The sequence below is a fragment of the Saccopteryx bilineata genome, chromosome 4 (genome assembly GCF_036850765.1).
Source record: "Saccopteryx bilineata isolate mSacBil1 chromosome 4, mSacBil1_pri_phased_curated, whole genome shotgun sequence".
In the NCBI taxonomy this organism is placed as follows: Eukaryota; Metazoa; Chordata; class Mammalia; order Chiroptera; family Emballonuridae; genus Saccopteryx; species Saccopteryx bilineata.
Window position 1 is genome coordinate 238354060 of NC_089493.1, and position 19517 is coordinate 238373576.

General features: G+C 37.7%; 1 protein-coding gene across 5 annotated transcripts in view; it reads left to right on the forward strand.

The window, feature by feature from the left end:
• Positions 1 to 19231, forward strand: part of FER (FER tyrosine kinase) — a 503761-nt gene extending 484530 nt beyond the window's left edge. For all 5 annotated transcript variants that reach the window (XM_066273970.1, XM_066273969.1, XM_066273971.1 and 2 more), the window contains 3 exons: positions 1785 to 1939; positions 14904 to 15026; positions 16062 to 19231. In XM_066273970.1, coding sequence (XP_066130067.1) covers positions 1785 to 1939; positions 14904 to 15026; positions 16062 to 16204 — 421 coding nt within the window. In that variant the 3' untranslated portion in view covers positions 16205 to 19231. The remainder of the gene's footprint in view (positions 1 to 1784; positions 1940 to 14903; positions 15027 to 16061) is intronic.
• Positions 19232 to 19517: the final 286 nt, after the last annotated feature.

Here is a 19517-nt window from a genome sequence, read left to right on the forward strand (position 1 = left end):
AAATCAGGATTATTTTACTAAAAAAGGAGTAGGAACTGGGCACTAGGAGACAACTGGTTGGTTCTGCTACACTCTGTGAATCTGGTCCCGCCCTAGTCTTCCTGATTTCAATAAATGTCAGCTCCATTCTTCCAGTTGCTTAAACCAAAATATCTTAGGGTCATCATGACTCTTTTTCTCTCCTACTCCACATTTATTCTACCAGCAAATCCTATTGATAGTACTTTCAAAATATATCCTGAATCTGAAAGCTTATGACCAGCTTCACTACTGTCATCTTGGTGCAGGCTATGGTCGCCTCTCCTTGACTCCTGAAATTGTGTCCTAACTGGGCTCTCTGGTTACACCAGTCCATTCTCCAAATAGTAGCATAGTGTGTGTGTGTGTGTGTGTTTGAATTTGATTATTGAATGTTTTCCCCACTAGAATAAAAGTAGGGACTTGGTCTGTTCACTGTTGTCTTCTCTATCAAATAAAGGTGGTCAGGGCAGATGTCTCTGAGAGGGCATTTGAGCTAAGAATGAATGAAGAGGAATCAGCTATGCAAAGTCTAAGAGTGCACTCCAGACAAAAGGAACAGCTAACTAGAATGGCCCTACAGTGGAAATAGGCCTGTCATGTGTACGGAAATTTTCCTGCATTGGGAAACAATAAGAAGCTCAGTATGTCTGGAATATAGCAAATTATGGAGAGAGTGGAACAAAAAGAATTGGGAGGGACAGGGCCAGAACACCATGTAGAGTTCTGTCTGACCCAAATGCAATAGAAAAAATGTTGGGAAGCTCTAGATCAGTGGTTTTCAATCTTGTTACACTTGGGGACCAGTGGACTAGCTAGACAGACACGGAAACACACAACAAATAAAGTTTTATCTTACAGCACATAACAGTGCCACGTGGTATAAGCTGGTGCTTAATTTCCGAACTGCATGTATCTGATACATTGAATACTATATAAGTTCTCCTAATGCTTTTTGTCTATTGCACATAATTTGTAAATGATCTGCATAGTGCAAAAGATTGTTCAAACGAGCCTACACCTTCCAAAGATATCTAAGACAAACTCAATAATATTTTCATCAATGATATAGACTAGTAAGTGGCAATCACCCTGAGCATAAGCAAATTTGACTAAGATCATTGGGTCTGTAATCTTCATACAACATCAAACTGGTTAGTGCTTTCATGGAATGGCACGCAGTTTCTGGCAGACCAGCAGCAATCTGTGGATTGGCAGGTGAAAAACACTGCTCCGGATTACACTGCAGACTACTACTCAGTAACTGCTAGTAGCATTCAGCTATTTATATAAACAAAATATAAATAAAACATTCAGTTTCTCGATCACACTGTCCACATTGCAAGGGTTCATAGTCACACGTGGATAATGGCTACCTACTGAACAGCACAGCACAGATGGAGAACTTCCCATCATCCCAGAAAGTTCTGTTGGACAGTGCTACTGTAGGAAAGCCAATCAAAGGAGAGAGAATGCCAAGTTTGCTTGACCTCTCTTCTGTAATATTCTCTTAACCGTAGAATCAGTGTTTATGGAAATATATGTGGTGCCTAGAAAACTAGCATGTGGTCTGTTCCATATGCAAATGTATGCATGAATGATTTTTACCTGTGACAGAAAAGATAGGAAAGACTGGTAAATCACAAGCATTCTTAATCTCATTATAAATACATTGCAAATGTAAAAATGCAAAGTGGAGAAGTTATACATGTGAAAAGTGGCCTTCAATTTGTTTTAATAGGTGTTTTCTGTGTCTTGTAACTTAGGGACCTTGCTGCAAGAAACTGCCTAGTAGGTGAAAATAATGTTCTGAAAATCAGTGACTTTGGAATGTCTCGCCAAGAGGATGGTGGAGTATATTCATCGTCTGGCTTAAAGCAGATTCCCATTAAATGGACAGCACCAGAAGCTCTTAATTATGGTAAGACTGAACTCATGTGTGGTAAAAATAGACTCCAAGTTAGAGGAGTACAGCAGAGCCCAAGTTAGAAAGATATATAAATCTTTGTACCTTGCACTTAAAAATGAGAAACAACTTAATTCGTTGATCGGTTTTCTATATGTAAGATTGCTAGATTTAAAAAGGGATACACTTACAAGCACTTTTAAACCTGAGAGTTCCTTTTTATGCAAAAAAATGATTTAAAAAATTTTTTAAATACAAATTTATTGGGGTGACATTGGTTAATGAGATTATGTAAGTTTCAAGTGTACAACTTTATAATACATTATCTTTATAGTACAATATACTGTATTGCATTCTGTGCTCACCATCCAAAGTCAAGTCCTCTTCCAACACCATATATTTGACCCCTTTTACATTTTCATCCATCCGCCACCCCGTTTTCCTTCAGGTAACCCCCGTACTGTTGTCTGTGTCTATGAGTTTGATTGTTTTACTTGTTTGTAACTTTCTGTTTTGTATCCCACATATGAAGTCATGGTTCTTGTCCTTTTCTGTCTTATTTCACTTAGCATGATACTCTCAAGATCAATCCATATTGTCACAAAGGCTTTTATGGCTGTGTAGTATCCCATAGTATATATGTACTATAGCTTCTTTATCTAATCATCTATCAAAGGACACTTATGTTGTTTCCATGTCTTGGCTACTGTAAATAATACTGGAGTGAGCATAGGGGTACCCAGAGGATTTCTGGGTCATCTGATAGGCCTATTAGTTTTTTGAGGAAACCTTATACATACTGTTTTCCGTAGAGGCTGAACCAATTTACATTCCCACCAGCAGTGTACAGGGTTCCTTTTTTCTACATCCTTGCCAGTACTTGTTAATTTTTTCTAGCAGACATGAGGTGGGTATCTCATTCTGACTTTGATTTGGATGGCCCTATCGCTAGTGACTTCATCTTTTCATATATCTGTTGGTCATTTGTATATCTTCTTGGGGAAACTACATAAGAAAGATCCTCTGCCCATTTATTAATTGGATTTTTTGGATTCTTTGTTGTTGAGTTGTATGAGTTCTTTATGTATTTTGGATATTAGCCCCTTATCAGAGGTATTAATTGCAAATATCTACTCCTCTTTAGACAGCTGCCTTTTTGTTTTGTTGGTTTCTCTCACTGTGCAGAAGCTTTATAGTTTGATGTAGTCTTATTCATTTATTTTTTTGTTTTTACTTCCCTTGCCTTTGGAGTCAAGTTCACAAAATCCTCTCTAAAACCAAGATCCATAAGTTTATTTTTAAATTTTTTATTGCATTTATTGGGGCAACATTGGTTGCTAAAATTATATAAGTTTCAAGTGTACAATTCTATAGTACATCATCTGTATATTGCATTGTGTGCTCACCACCCCCAGTCAAGTTTGGTATGTTTTCTTATATGTATCTTATTGTTTTCATCTTATATATAAGTTTTTAATTCATTTTGAGTAAATTTTTATGTATGGCATCAGATAGCAGTCTAGTTTAATTCTTTTGTATGTGGCTTTCCAGTTTTCCCAAAAGCATTTATTGAAGAGGCTTTCCTTTCTCTACCATATGATTTTGGCTCCTTTGTTGAAAATTAGTTGCCCATTTATATGTGGTTTTTTTCCTGGGCTCTCAGTCCGTTCCATTGATCTGCATGTCTGTTTTTCTTCCAACACCTTATTGTTTTGATTATTGTAGCTTTGTAGGATAGTTTGAAGTCAGGGTGTATGATACCTTTGCTTTTGTTCTTTTTTTCGTCAGGATTACTTGGGCTATTCTGGGTCTTCTGAGATGCCATACAACTGTGATGATTTTTTGTTCTATTTTTTCAAAAAATGCCATTGGAGTTTTGATGGGATTTGCATTGAATCTGTATATTTTTTAAGTAATCTGTCCATTTTAACTAGGTTGATTCTTCCAATGCATGTACACAGAACATCTTTCCATTTCTATGTGTTTTCTTCCATTTCTAACAACAGTTTTCAGTGTAAAGGTCCTTCACTTCCTTTGCTAAGTTTATTTTACTTTATCCTTTTTGTTGTACTTGCAGTTGAAATTATTTTTTCATATATTTTATTTCATTGTTAGTATATAGGAACACAATGAATTTTTGTACATTGGTTTTGTACCGTTAATTTTACTGTATTTGTTTATTGTTTCTAATAGTTTTTCATGAAATCTTTGGGGTTTCCTATATATAGTATCATGTCATCTGCAAAATGTTGAGTTGTACTTCTTCCTTCCTGATTTAGATTCCTTTTGTCTGGCCTGATTGCTCTAAGTCGGCCTTCCAGTACTATGTTGAATAACAGTGACAAGAATGGGCAGCCTTGTCTTGTTCCTGATCTTAGCTTAAGAGGTTTTTGTTTTCAGCATTGAGTATAATATTAGCTGAGGGTTTGTCCTTTGTGGCCTTTATTATGTTGAGGTCCTTTCCTTCTATACCAACTTTATCGTGTGTTTTACTCATAAATGGATATGGTATCTTGTCAAATGCCTTCTTTGGCATCTATTGATATGATGAAATGGGCAGATCCATGCATGTGTGGCTTTGTATTTTTTTCCCCTGATGATTGTGGCTGCTTGACTGTTTCTCCACCCTTGTCCCTGGGCTCAGCCTCAATGTGCACTGGCCACTCAGGCCTTAATGCTGCCCCTGCCCTTCTGAGGGGGGTTGCAGCCTGACCCTCCACTGCAGCTGAACTCCCTGGAGCTGCATGGAGCTTCGGACTATATCTGCTGTTCTCCTCGCTGTCCTTCCCCCTTCCTGACTCCCCTGCTTGCTTTAGTACACCCACCTCCAGATGTGTCTCAATGAGCACATCTCTCAGATGTGTTTGTGTGTTGAGCAGGGAATCCTTGGTTGAATTGTAGTTGTCCAACTGGTAACTTCAAGGGGGGAGACCAAGAGGTTTTCTCACTCTGCCATGAGTCTGACATCACTCCCTACCTGATTTTTATGTTAGGAGTCAGATTATACAGAGTAAGTGTTGCTGTGGCTTTGGACCATTTCTTACCATTGGTTCAGTAACCTCATCTAATGTTAGGTTCCTAAAATATTAAGCCAATCAATTCTGTAGTTTCTCAATCTGAAAATTGTCATGGTTTCTTAGCATCTCAGTCTCTGTAACTTGTGTAAATTTTGTGGAAAAACAGGTGGGAATTACATTTTAAAACAGCAGTGATCTTTTATTCACTTGAAATTTTATGTGTCATCATAATTGAAAATAAATATAGCTCACGTTATCTGTGGTTGGGATGAAATGGGCCATAACAAGATGGGTAACAGCTCAAGAATTTTGAAAACAGATTGTGCTTTAAGTGAAATTAGAAATTGCATTTTCATTAAGGGAAGCAGTATATGAACCATGGGTTGATGAATGGGTGTACTATGTTTTGAATTAAAATATCAAAATGATTTTTTTGTCCATTTTAAGCGAAAATAAGGCATTTATAAATGTCTGAATCAAATGCCTAAATTAAAGTCGAAGCTCTTTTTAAAATTGAAGTGAAACTCATGTAACAAAATTAACTATTATAAAGTGAGTAGTTCAGTGGCATTTACTATAGTTCCAAAACATTTTTATCACTCCAAAATAAAACCTGTACCTATTAAAAAGTTACTCCCATTCCTCCCTCTCCCTAGCCACTGGCAACCAGACATCTGCTTTTTGATGCTGTGAATTTATCTATTCTGCATATTTCATAGAAATGGAATCATACAATATGTGACCTTTTGTGTGTGGCTATTTTTCACTTAGCATAATGTTTTCAAGGTTCATCCACATTGTAGCATGTATTATTACTTCATTCCTTTTCATGGCTGATTAATATTCCATTGTATGTTTGTTTAGCTATTCATCCACTGATGTGTATCTCAGCAGTTTTTACCTTTTGGCTATTGTGAATAACACTACTATGAACATCTGTGTACAAGGATTTGTTTCTGTGTACAGTAGTTGTTTTCAATTATTCTAAGTAAACACTAGGAAGCATATGGTAATTCTATGTTTAACTTTTTGAGGAATCAACAGATGTTTTCCAGATATAGTTGTGGAATGCAATTGGTTTGGAACTCAGTTGGGGCATATTTAGAAACCAGAGTGTGTTTTGTATTTTGTATACTATGGAATACACAATTGTAGGTAGCTGTCATTATAAGAAATTGATAAAGCTGTTCTAGTTGCCAATAATAAAGGTTTTGAAGTTAACATTCCACAAATAATCGGACTCACCCTTTGTCTTCCCATGTACTACCAAGAGAAGCTTTTGTGAGCTTCCAAGTGATCACAGACTAATTCTATTATTGCATTAATCCTCGTATCTAGAGAAAGCGGCTCTCCTAGTTTCCATAGTAATTCTTCTCAGGGGTGGTGGTGGTTATTACTCTAAGGCTATGTTCCTAAGATCTGTCACAGGATAAAAGATAGGATTGTGAACCTTGTATTTACACAGAGGTTTGGGGTTTTTTAAATTATTTTTTATTCATTGATTTTTGGAGAGACAGAAACATCGATTTATTGTTTTACTTATTTATGCCATCACTGGTTGATTCTTGTATGTACCCTGACTGGGGATCAAACCCACAACCTCAGCATGTTGGGATGATGCCCCAAACAACTGAGCTACCTGGCCCGGGCCTATCAAGCACCTTCTTATTGATTCTTACAGCATTCCTATAAGGGAGCTGGAACTGGACTCTGGAGACCCTACAGGCTTACCAGTAAAATCCAGATCTCTAGACTTTGTTCTTACCTGTTTGTTACATGTTCTACATTATATTGCCTTTACAACTCCTCTTACTTTTAAGCAATTATGCCAAGTAAAATTCGGCCTTTTGATAAAAGTATTTTAGTTGAATTTCAAGCTGACAAAGTAGTTAGAAATCAAAATTCTAATTCTAGATATCTCTTAACAGCCAGGCCTAAAGCATTATATTTTTAAAAATTTTAAGTGTAGTTGTTAGGCAATGTTAGTTATATTAGTTTTAGGTGTAAAATATAGTGATTTGATATTTTTATACCTTCAGTGTGATACCCCACTAATTCTAATAACCTATCACCCTGTTATTGACTCTGTTTTCTTTTATCAATTCCCCCAACCCCTCCCTTCTGATAACCATCAATTTAATCTACAATTCTGTATGTCTGTTTTTGTTTGGCTTATTTATTTATTTTTAGATTCCATATAACAAGTAAAACCATACAGTATTTGTCTTTCCCTGACTTATTTAACTTATCATATCTAGGTCCATCCATGTTGTTGAAAATGGCAAGATTTTGTTCTTTTTTATTGCAGCCTGATATTCCATTGCATGCACGCGCGCGCACACACACACACACACACACACACATCACGTCTTTACCCATTCATCTATTGATGAACACCTAGTTTGCTTCCGTGTCTTTGCTATTTTAAATAATATTGCAGTGAATGTAGGGATGCATATATCTTTTTGAATTAGTGTTTATATTATGTCTTCAGCAAAATGCCTTTTCATCTCCCTGTGCATTTTTTATCAGCTTGTTTATATTTTTGTTATTGAGTTGTATGAGGTTACAGAAGTGTTTTGGTTTGATGAAGTCCTGTTTGGGTTTTTTTTCTTTCTTTTGTTTTTTTTTTTTTCTTGCTTAAGAGGATGTATCTAAAAAGACATTACTGAGACTGATGTCAGATAACCACCTATGTTTTCATCTACAAGTTTTATGGGTTCAAGTCTTACATTTAAGTCTTTAATACATTTTAAGTTTATTTTCATATATGGTATAAGAGAGTGGTCCAGTTTTTTCAACACTGCTTGTTGAAGAGATTATCATTACTCCACTGTGTATTCTTACCTCCTTTGCCATAGACTAGTTGACCATATAAGTGAGGGTTTATTTCTGGGCTCTCTATTCTATTCTGTTCCATTAATCTATGGTTTCTGTTTTTGTGCCACTGCCATACTGTTTTGATTACTATAGCCTTGTAGTATAGTTTTAAATTAGGGAGTGTGGTACTTCCAACTTTGTTTTCTTTCTCAAAATTGCTTATTTGGGGTCTTTGGTGGTCCCATATAATTTTAGGATTATTTGTTCTAGTTCTAAGAAGAATATCATTGGTATTTTGATAGGGATTGCATTGAATCTGGATTGCTTTGGGTAATATTGTCTCTTTTTTTTTTGCATTTTTTCGAAGCTGGAAACGGGGAGGCAATCAGACAGACTCCCGCATGCGCCTGACCAGGATCCACCCGGCATGCCCACCAGGGGGCGATGCTCTGCCCCTCTGGGGCATCGCTCAGTTGCATCCAGAGCCATTCTAGCGCCTGAGGCAGAGGCCACAGAGCCATCCTCAGCGCCCGGGCCATCTTTGCTCCAATGGAGCCTCGGCTGCGGGAGGGGAAGAGAGAGACAGAGAGGAAGGAGAGAGGGAGGGGTGGAGAAGCAGATGGGTGCTTCTCCTGTGTGCCCTGGCTGGGAATCGAACCCGGGACTCCTGCACGCCAGGCCGACCCTCTACCACTGAGCCAGCCAGCCAGGGCCAATATTGTCATTTTAATGATACCAAATTTTCCAATCGGTGAGCATGGGTGTAGACCCTTCCCTTTGTGTCCTCTTCAGAGTACAGGTGTTTCACCTCTCAGTTAAATGTATTCTTAGGTATTTTTTATATTCTGATGTGATTGAAAATAGAATTATTTTCTTAATCTCTCCTTCTCATTGTTCTTTATTAGTACTATAGAAACATAACTGGCTTTTGTAAATTAATTTTGTATCTTGTTCTTTACTGAATTTTTTCATAATTCTATTAATTTTTGGTGGATTCTTTAGGGTTTTCTATACATAGTTTTATGTCATCTGCAAATAGTGACAGTTTTACTTCCTCCTTTCCAATTGGAATGCCTTTTATTTCTTGTCTGATGCTGTAGCTAGGATTTGCAATACTATACTGAATAACAGTGGCAAGAGTAGGCATTCTTGTCTTGTTCTTTATCTTAGAAGAAAAGCTTTTAGTGTTCACCATTGAGTATGTTGTTAGCTGTGGACTTGTCATTGTTAGTTTTTATGAAGTTGAGGTATTTACTCACTTTGTTGAGTATGTTAGCATCTATGTTCAATTCTCTTTCTTTGCAGTGTCTTTATCTGGTTTTGGTCTCGAGGTTAGGCTGGCCTCACAGAAAAAATTTGGAATTGTTTTTTTCTTTTCAGTTATTTTTAATACTTAGAGAAGGATAGGTACTGGTTCTTCTTCAAATGTTCTGTAGAATTGACCTGTGAAGAGATCGGCTTTTGTTTGTTGGGAATTTTGTTATTACTGCTTTAGTTTTATTGCTAACAATTGGTTACTTCAGATTCTATTTCTTTCTGGTTTAGTCTTAATAATTCCTAGAAACATAGAACTTACCAAGACTGAATCCTGAAGAATTAGAAGATTTGAACATATCATTACTGATTTAATTTTACAAATAACCAAAAAATTTCTCAAAAAACAAATGTCCAGGATCAGATAACTTTACTAGTGAATTCAAAGAAGAATTAATACCAATATTTCTCAAACTTTTTCAAAGAATAGAAGAGGAGGGAACACTTTCACATTCATTTTTCAAGGCCAGCATTATTTTGATACCAAATATAGACAGAATGCCACAAGGAAAGAAAATTACAGGCCATTATCTCTGAGAAACATAAATGCAAAAATTCTCAACAAAATATTAGCAAACCAAACTCAATAATACATGAAAAGAATCATATACCATGATTAATTCAGGGATAGAACAATGGTTTAAACATCCATGAATCAGTCATTCTAGTTCACCACATTTACAAAACGGGGGACAAAATTCATATGATTTTCTCAATAGATGCAGAAAAAGCTTTTGATAAGTTCAACATCTCTATTTATGATTAAAAACTCTCAAGGTCATATAGAGAAAACTTACCTTCACATAATAAAGGTCAGTTATGACAAACCTACTACTGTCATATTCAATGATGAAAAGCTGAAACCTTTTTCTCTGAAATCAAGAACAAAAAAAATAGATGTCCACTGTTACTACATTTATGTAACAGTATTGGAAGTCCTTGCCCTGGCAGTTAGGCAAGGCAAAGAAATAAAAAGCAACAAAAAATCAGAAAGAGGTAAAATTGTGACTATTTGCATATAACATGATGATACTATATACAGTGTGTCCGTAAAGTCATGATGCCCTTTTGACCGGTCACAGGAAAGCAACAAACGACGATAGAAATGTGAAATCTGCACCAAATAAAAGGAAAACCCTCCCAGTTTCTCCCAGGATGATGTGGCAGCATGTGCGCATGCGCAGATGATGACGTAACACCGTGTATACAGCAGAGCAGCCCACAGCCATGCCAGTTGAGATGTGGATGGTACAGAGGAAAGTTCAGTGTGTTCTGTGGCTCGCTAAATTCAAATCCATGACAAAAGTGCAACGTGAATATCGGCGCATTTATAACGAAGCGCCACCACATAGGAATAACATTACTTGGTGGGATAAGCAGTTGAAGGAAACTGGCAGTTTGGTGGAGAAACCCCGTTCTGGTAGGCCATCAGTCAGTGATGAGTCTGTAGAGGCTATACGGGATAGCTACCTAAGGAGCCCTAAAAAATCTGTGCATGAGCCCACATTGAACTGCACTGAATAGGTATGAAACTGGGAGAGTTTTCCTTTTATTTGGTGCAGATTTCACATTTCTATCGTCTTTTGTTGCTTTCCTGTGACCGGTCAAAAGGGCACCATGACTTTACGGACACACTGTATACAAACCTTATATCCCTAAGACCTCACCAGGAAACTGTTAAAACTAATCAATGAATTCAGTAAAGTTGCAGGATACAAAACCAATACACAAAAACAGATTGCATTTCTATACACTAATATGAACACAGATGGACCTGGAGATTATTATGCTAAGTGAAATAAACCAGGCAGAGAAAGACAAATATCATATGACCTCACTCATATGTGGAAACCAATGAACAAAGTGAACCAAGGAACAGAATAGAGGCAGAGAAGGGTCACAGAGAGCAGAGGGACAGCTGTTAGAGGGGAGGGGGATGAGAGGATGGGATTAGAGAAGTTGAAGGGGTTAGTAAGATGATATATACATAACACATAGATATAGACAACAGGACAGCCAATCCCAGAGGGAAGAGGGGAGGGAGTTAGGGGACGGGAGCAAAGGGATGTAATGGGGGTCACGGGGGTGGAGGTGAGGGTGTTATATTGAGTGGGACACTTGAATCCATGTTAACACAATAAAAATTAATTTAAAATAATAATAATAAGGTGGGCCATTGTGGAATCACCACATTTGCCTAGAAATAAAATGAGAATAAATCCACTAAAGAAAATAAAAAATAATGAACTATCAGAAAGAAAAATAAAATCTCATTTACAATGGCATCAAAAAGAATAAAATACCTAGGAATAAATCTAACCAAAGAGTTGAAAGACTTACACACTTAAAACTATATGACATTGATGAAAAAATGAAAGAAGATGCAAATAAATGGAAAGATCATGTATTGGAGGAATTAGTATTGTCAAAATGACCAATCTCCAGATTCAATGCAATCCACATCAAAATTTCAATGGCATTTCTGACAGAAGCAGAGAAAAAAATTTAAAATTTGTATAGCACTACAAAAGGTCCTGAAAAGCCAAAGCAACCTTTAAAAAGAACAAAACAGGAGACATCACATTCTCTGATGTCAAACTATACTACAAAACTATAGTAATCAAAACAATATGGTGTGATGCATAAAAACAGACATATAGATTAATGGAACAGAATAGGGAGCCCCAGAAATAAACAGAAATAATCCCATGCCAACATGGTTGATTAATGTATGGCAGCAGAGCCAATATACAATAGGGAAATAACTGCCTTTTCAACAAATAATGTTGGGAAAACTGGACAGCCAGATGTGAGAAAGAAACTGGACCACTGTCTTACACCATACACAAAAAATAACTCAAGATGGATTGAAAACTTGTATGTAAGGCCTGACCGGGCGGTGGCGCAGTGGATAGAGCATTGCACTGGGATGAAAAAGGACCCAGGTTCAAGACCCTGAGGTCGCCAGCTTGAGCATGGGCTCATCTGGCTTGAGCAAAAACCTCACCAGCTTGGACCCAAGGTCACTGGCTCGAGCAAGGGGTTACTTGGTCTGCTGAAGGCCTGCAATCAAGGCACATATGAGAAAGCAATCAATGAATAACTAAGGTGTCGCAACGAAAAACTGATGATTGATGCTTCTCATTTCTCTCCGTTCCTGTCTGTCTATCCCTCTCTCTGTCCCTGTAAAAAAACAAACAAAAAAACTTGTATGTAAGAAGAAAATATAAGCAATATTTTTACATCAGTTGTGGCAATGATATTTTGGCCTGGCACCAAAAACAAATATAAACAAGTATGAGTACCTCAAGTTAAAAAGCTTATGCAGAGCAAAGGAAATCATCAACAGAATGATACAGCAACCTACTGAGTGGGAGAAAATACTCGCTAATTATGTATTTGATAGTGGGTTAATATCTAAAATATGTAAATAATTTATACAACCCAATAGAAAAACAAAAACAAAAAATTAGATTAGAAAATGGGCAGAAGATTTGAATCAACATTTTACTAAAGAAGGTATACAGGCAGCCAATAGGTACATGAAAAGATTCTCAATGCCATTAATCATTAAGGAAATGAAATTAAAACCACAGTGTTACCTCACCTCTGTTAGAATGGCTACTATCAAAAAGACGAGAGCTAACAAATGATGCTGAGGGTGTGGAGAAAAGGGGACCCTGTGCACTTTGGGTGTAATGTAAATTGGTGCAGCTTGTTATAAAACAGTATGGAGGTTTGTCAAAATATTAAAAATAGAAGTACAATATAATCCATCAATTTTACTTCTGGGCATATATCTGAAGACAATCACTATTTTGAAGAGATACAATCACCCCTGTGTTCACTGTAGTATTATTTACAATAGCCAAGATATGGCAACAACCTGAGTGTTCATCGGTACATGAATAGATTAAGAAAATGTGAAAACATACATTATCTGACAGCATGGATAGAACTTCAGTGCCTCAATCAGACAGAAGGCAACAAATACCAGTGACTTTCCCTTATATGTGGAATCTTAAAAAGTACACACACACACACACACACACACACCAAGTTCATCGATACTGAGAAGAGACTCGTGGTTGCCTTACGTGGGGTTTCAGGATGGACGAAATGGATAAAATGGGTCAAGGGTACAAACTCCCAGTTATAAAATAAATAAATTATTTGGATATTTTGTACAGCATGGTGACTACAGTTAATATTGTATAGCATATCGAAAGTTCCTAAGAGAGTAGATCTTAAAAGTTCTCATCAAAGAAAAAAACATTGCTATGTATGGTGACGGATGTTAACTAGAATTATTGTGGTGATTATTTTACAATATATAAACATATCATTATGTTGTATACCTGAAACTAATGTTATAAATCAATCATACCTTAATAACATAAGTATGTAAATTATTAAAATGATCAAAGCTAGGTTCAAAGATCGAAGTTATAGAATTATAAACTTTCAGTTCTGGAGTGGTTTATATAAAACATGCCTTTCTTGATATCTGCCCAAATATCAGGTATTATCTTACAAAAAGAAGGTATTCGACTCTGTATTCTTTGTACTTTCTTGAAGAATTAGTTTTAACTATAGCCATTGAATGACTTTCATGAAAAGTGTTAAATTATTGGGTGCCAAACATGAAAAAGAATTGACATGAAGACAAGAAAAGTAATTTTCCTACTAAATATCCTAGTGAATGTCCGTAATGACTCTACTAAGAAGGACGCTAATTTACACAGCTGGAGATGATCAGTAAGCACACCCCACACTCCTAAAGGGAGCAGTTACCATGGTGTAGGCATCCTTGGTTCTCATTTTACATCTTTCAAGAAAGTGAAAAGACCATTCTACTTGACTTTAGAGAAGGGGCATTTATAAACTCTGGAGTGGAGGAGCAGTCAGGGTGGGTAGCTACAAGGGGTTAGAATGAAATCATTTCAGAATCCTTTGATACCACTGTAAAAGGGATTTTGTTATGATCATTTTTACCCTATACGTAAAAAGACAAACAAACACAAATATGTTGGGAAAATTTTGAAAATTCTCACCTCTTAGATATTGGAAAGAATGTTTCTGCTTCACCTCCATGGTTTCACAGCCATTTGCAGAAGGTACTTGGCATGGGCATTATTTTATTTCTGTGCTTCTCCGGAAGACTAGCAAAAAAAAAGCCTAAGAACTTAGCTGATGTAGCTCAGTAAAACAGGTGACCCAAGATTTTGACAAAACAAGTCACCATGTAATTTAAAGTTTTTATCAGCCAGCTCTGTTAACTTCGACGCTATTCAAAACACACACAAAAAGATATTTTCCATAAATGAAACTATCAGTGGAGAAAATGAGACCTTTAAGCAAGGAAGACTATCTGTAAACAGTGATGAGTAAACAGTTTAAGTTAAGAAACTTCCTTATTGCTTTAAGTTTGTTTGTAATTTTAGCAGAATGAAAATGATGCAGACAGAAGACAAATTGCCAAAATCCAACTTACTTAATCTCCCAGGCATTGATGTGTATAAATTTATATATTTTTTATATAAACCATCTATCTCATTTTAAGCTTGCATGCTGGCTGAATATTCGTTCTTAGTGGGGGAAAGTGATTTGGAAGCTGATTTGGTTAAACTAACAGCCTGAAGCCTGTTTATTTATTTGGCAATATTACTAGTCCTGGAAAATAAAACTCGTGAAGAAAATAGGATCACTAGTTTTAACATTCCTTTGGTAAGTTTAAATATGTTACTATGAGACCAACATAGAATGACGTACCCCAAAATGGTCACTTACTTATCCACTTACCTGGCTATGGTTTCGTTTGCCCCCAGGGAGATACAGTTCTGAGAGTGATGTGTGGAGCTTTGGCATCCTCCTCTGGGAGACCTTCAGCTTGGGGGTCTGCCCGTACCCTGGAATGACAAATCAACAAGCTCGGGAGCAAGTGGAAAGAGGTGAGCCCAAGACATGGGGTGGCCGTGCCACATCCAGCCCCCAGGGACAGTGCCACGGCATGTCTGTGGCTTTCCCAGTGGGAGGAGGGTGAGTACTGTTTGGGTGTGTGGAGCAAGCAGAGGTGTTTGTACATCTGTGGCTCTTATACAGCAAAAGGCAAGGGGAAACATCAGTGTTGAAGAGAGTTGTAGGCTTTTCTCCCATGACTTCTGAAAGGGCTGCCATTCAGTCTCTTCGAGGGAAATAGTCCGGATAGTGTTCCCCAAGCTCCTGTTTTTTATTCTGTGCCACATAAACACCATCAGTATTACTGCAGATTGAAACGTAGTTAGACCTCAGGACGTTTTTGAGAAATTTTTTTAACACTTCTGAAGAAACGCTATGGTGTTCCCAGATCAGCAATGGGAATGGGTGACGCCCTAGCATGCATTGGTATAGTCGACAGCTTCCAAAAAAAGAATGCCAGTAGGAGGAGCAGGCCGTCGAAGGAGGGCCCGCTAGCTTCCGCCCTCCCTCTACCTCTCACAGACCGTTCACTCCCTGAGGCAGGCACGAACAGGCCGCCCACCCACACAGTGCCAGGACCCCCGAGGTGGCTCTGCATTAAAGAGAGGATTCTTCTTGAATTGTAACAGCATATAACTTATATTTACTGTATTTCATTTTTGAATTAGTGTTTATTAAATCCTCAACCTTGCTTCCCCTTCAAAAACCTGGGTAGTACAGATAATGTTTTTAAAAACACCACCCACAACATCTAAAAGCAAAATACGGTATGCACTTGTATATGATATATCCCACATCAGACTTTGCAACAAAAGGACAGTGGGTTCTGTGAGTTAGAGAGTGATTCCATGGCTCGGTAATACTGAATTCCGCCTCAGAGGTAGAAAAAAGTCAGTTTGCCTAATAAGGGTTTTCTGTTTCTACTGCATGTATAACATAAGGTAGTAAATTAACAAACAGCATGCCCTGTGTGGACATTTCTGTCTTGTCTCCGTTCTAAAGTCTCTGTTCTCCCCTTGGGTCTGCAGGGTACCGAATGGCAGCCCCTCAGCATTGTCCAGAGGAGATCTCTAAGATTATGATGAAGTGTTGGGATTATAAACCTGAAAACCGCCCCAAGTTCAGTGAACTTCAGAAAGAGCTCACTGTCATCAAGAAGAAAACCACATAGTGACAGACAGCGCCCAGCACGGCCGCCAGGACTCCGCCCACAGCACCACAATACTGTTCTTCTCGTTAACATGAGTTTATACCACATTACCTGCAGCCATCTGCTAAGGTTATTTTTTTATTAACTGGTTGTTGTTTTTTAATATGTGCCACTTAAAAAAAAAGGGCAAATGCATTCAAGAAACAAGTCTGTCCTGCAAAGCAAGGGCTTTAGTAGCTCATCCCAGCAGTCCTGCCGTTTCAGGCCCCTGTAATAGAAAAGCACAGGCCCTGATGTGAGGGAGAGCAGATCTTTTCCACACCAAGACCACTGACGTTCTCTAAGCTTTTCTACTGCTGGCCCAGCCGGGGCCGCTGTCCTGTGCCGCGGCCCTGACTCCCTCGGTGCTAAACGCCGCCTTGGTCACGCCCTGTTTTCAGGACACCGTCCAACTGAAATGACGTTCTGCTCTGCCAAGGCAAGATTATATTTGTAAACATTTTATATTGGGAATTACTTGGCCCTCCTAGGGCTTTTTTTTTCTTTATTGCCAGAAATAAGTGCTGTGTAAGAATCGTCACATTCCTGTATTAGTGGTAAGATTGTCCTTTCTCTCCTCTGTTTGGGCATCAGAAAACCATGCATGAGATGTCCTCAAATCCTCAAAACACTCCTAGTGTTGAGGCAGCAGCTTTTAAAGGTTGCCTTAGAGAGCTGTAACAGCAAGAAGTTTGCACAGGAGGGTGGTCTGGAGAAATAAAGCAACTAGAGTAGTGATCAGAAAAGATGGAAAACCTAGAATGTCTTCTTATCCAGGTTTTGTCTTTACAAACATACACACATCCCCTTTCTATTTTATGGTCTGAATTCACAAAACAGGTTCTAAGAAATGTTTTTCAGGAGTTCATAGATAAAGCCTTCTTAATGGCAACAAAGAATTTTTTCAGAGAAACTACTAAGCACAACAAGTTCACAGAACCAAGAGAATACTTTTGGGAAGTGCGTTCACCTCAAGTGGAGGCAACCCAGAATTGAACCCCCGTCATTGGCACCCCTTTACTGTGCTGTCAGTATTTCACGATCCTGGTTCTGAAACACATTCGTGTGTGTACACACATGCACATACACACTAGCAGGAAGCAAGGCAGGTGTGAAGGGAGTAAATGGTTACGAAGACAAATGGACACTTGAGGAAAACCATACAGCACTCCTATTTCCACTTTTCCTCCTCGTACCCTTATCCGACAGGTGTGCAAGCACAGATCTGGAGATGCTTTGTCGGAATAGGTAACGGAGTTAAACCTAGGATTCTGTTGAGCTAACCCTTAGCTGCATCCTGGGACGTGCCCATGTTCTGTGTATAGTTGCCTCTCAGGATAAATGTGTGTGGAAGAGATGGTCACACTCAGGAGTAAATGTGGCGTGGGAGCTTCTACTAAGTGCTCAGGCATGTGCCCAGAGAAATAGCACCTTAGTGACTATTTGGTCTTTGTTTATTGGAAGAGCTTATGGGATAGAAAATTCCTCCTGCCCTCTTCAGTGGTTTACTGCCTGTGAGTATCATTGCACGGAGCTCACACTCATGACTCTAAAAATGCAGAAAAGTATAATACTGAAGAGAAAGAATGGCTTGTGTCTATCATTTCAATCTCCTTGCAAGTTTTATACATTCAATGATTACTACATTGAGACTAAAACAAAAGCATAATAAACTTGCCCTCAAAAATATATGAAATATTATAGCAATTTTTTTTTAAATCAGCAGTTCTCTCTTCTGTCCAATATTGTAAATAAATGGAAGCTTCTTTTGATGGCATCCACTGTGGTAAATCAGAACACAGCCTCGTGAATGAAAATTAAGTGCTATGGTCTTCAGACCCTGGCCAGCCTTCTACCATAAGAATAAGTGGGGGACCTTTCCGCCCTTTGCCAGTATTTCTAAGTGAATCTTTCCATCCTGTCCTTTGTTTATAAAAACAGCCTCCCATCACTTAACAGCCTCGATGCTGAACTCCCAGCAAGGAGAGAGAATGATGGGTGGAATGGCTCTATAATTTTGTGACCAAGACCTGAAGCTTGATCTTTGCGTTCTGGTTTAAAGAAAGAACATGGCATTGATATTTCACTCATCCTGTGTGTTAGAATTTACAATTCACATCATAACTCTGCTTAAATGAAAAGAAGCTTTTCAAAGCATCGTGACATCTCCAGCATTTAAATTCTATTCCACTCTCTGTCCCAGAGCAGGCAGTGGTGTGCTTCAGGATTAATAACTCATTGGGAGTCATTCAGGATCATATCAGCTGTATAGAATATTAAATCTAACATAGGCACATGCATCAAGAAAAACTTATGTAAACCTTTTTTTTACTGTTAATTTTCTTGCACTTAAAGCATAATTTATTCATTCCTTCTGTCACTGATAATTATTGGAATTATGTACTTTAGGAGGCTAATCCATACCCAAAAAGCACACACATTTATGTTCTGAATTTGCAAGTTGATGTAGGAAAAGAAGGCATCAGAAATGCACAGAATCCTATGACTTGTTTAGTAAGAAAACAGTTGTAACCAAAATTGCCACTGGTCTGAATGTAATTAAGCCAAGTAGCAAATCTTGGTGTTGTTAATGGATTTTTCAAGAGTTGCATTTATCATTCCCATACAGTACCTGTCAAAATTCCTTAAATTTATGAATACAGAGGAGGCGGTGGGTGCCCAGGCAGTCTGAATTTCACCTGCAGTTTTCTATCTTGAATCCGTAAGAAGCCTTTATGAAAAATATTTAGCTAGTTCATCATTTTTCAAGGAAAGAAATCTTTTAATGTCAAATTAACATTTATTACCAACATGTGAAACCTAAAATTAATTTTGTATTCAAGTAATCTGAATTCATTTCCCAAAGCCAACGTATTCCTTCTCCTCCAGAAAAATAATAATAAAGGATTAACAGGTTTTGACTAAACGCTCAAGACCAGAGGCTTGTTTCAGCCCATCTTGCCACTGGGTCCCCAGTAAGAGGCCTAATGTAATTATCTCTTTTATGTTCCCAAATTTAATATAAGAAAGTTCTTCATTCATAATTCAGCATTTCATCACAAATACAATATTATATAAACATCTTACAAGTAGATCAGCATAGACCATGTGCCAAAATTTGTATTAGCTATTGTTCAGTGCACATTTCACAATTTTTCTTTTATTCAAGAGTTATTTTTAAAAAAATGTTTAGTTAGTAAAATAGTTTTAATTTTCTTTAAACCACAGTATGGTTTTCTTGTTTATGTGCCCCTCCTGTTTCAGTTTTGCCACATAGTTTTATATATGTTTGGCT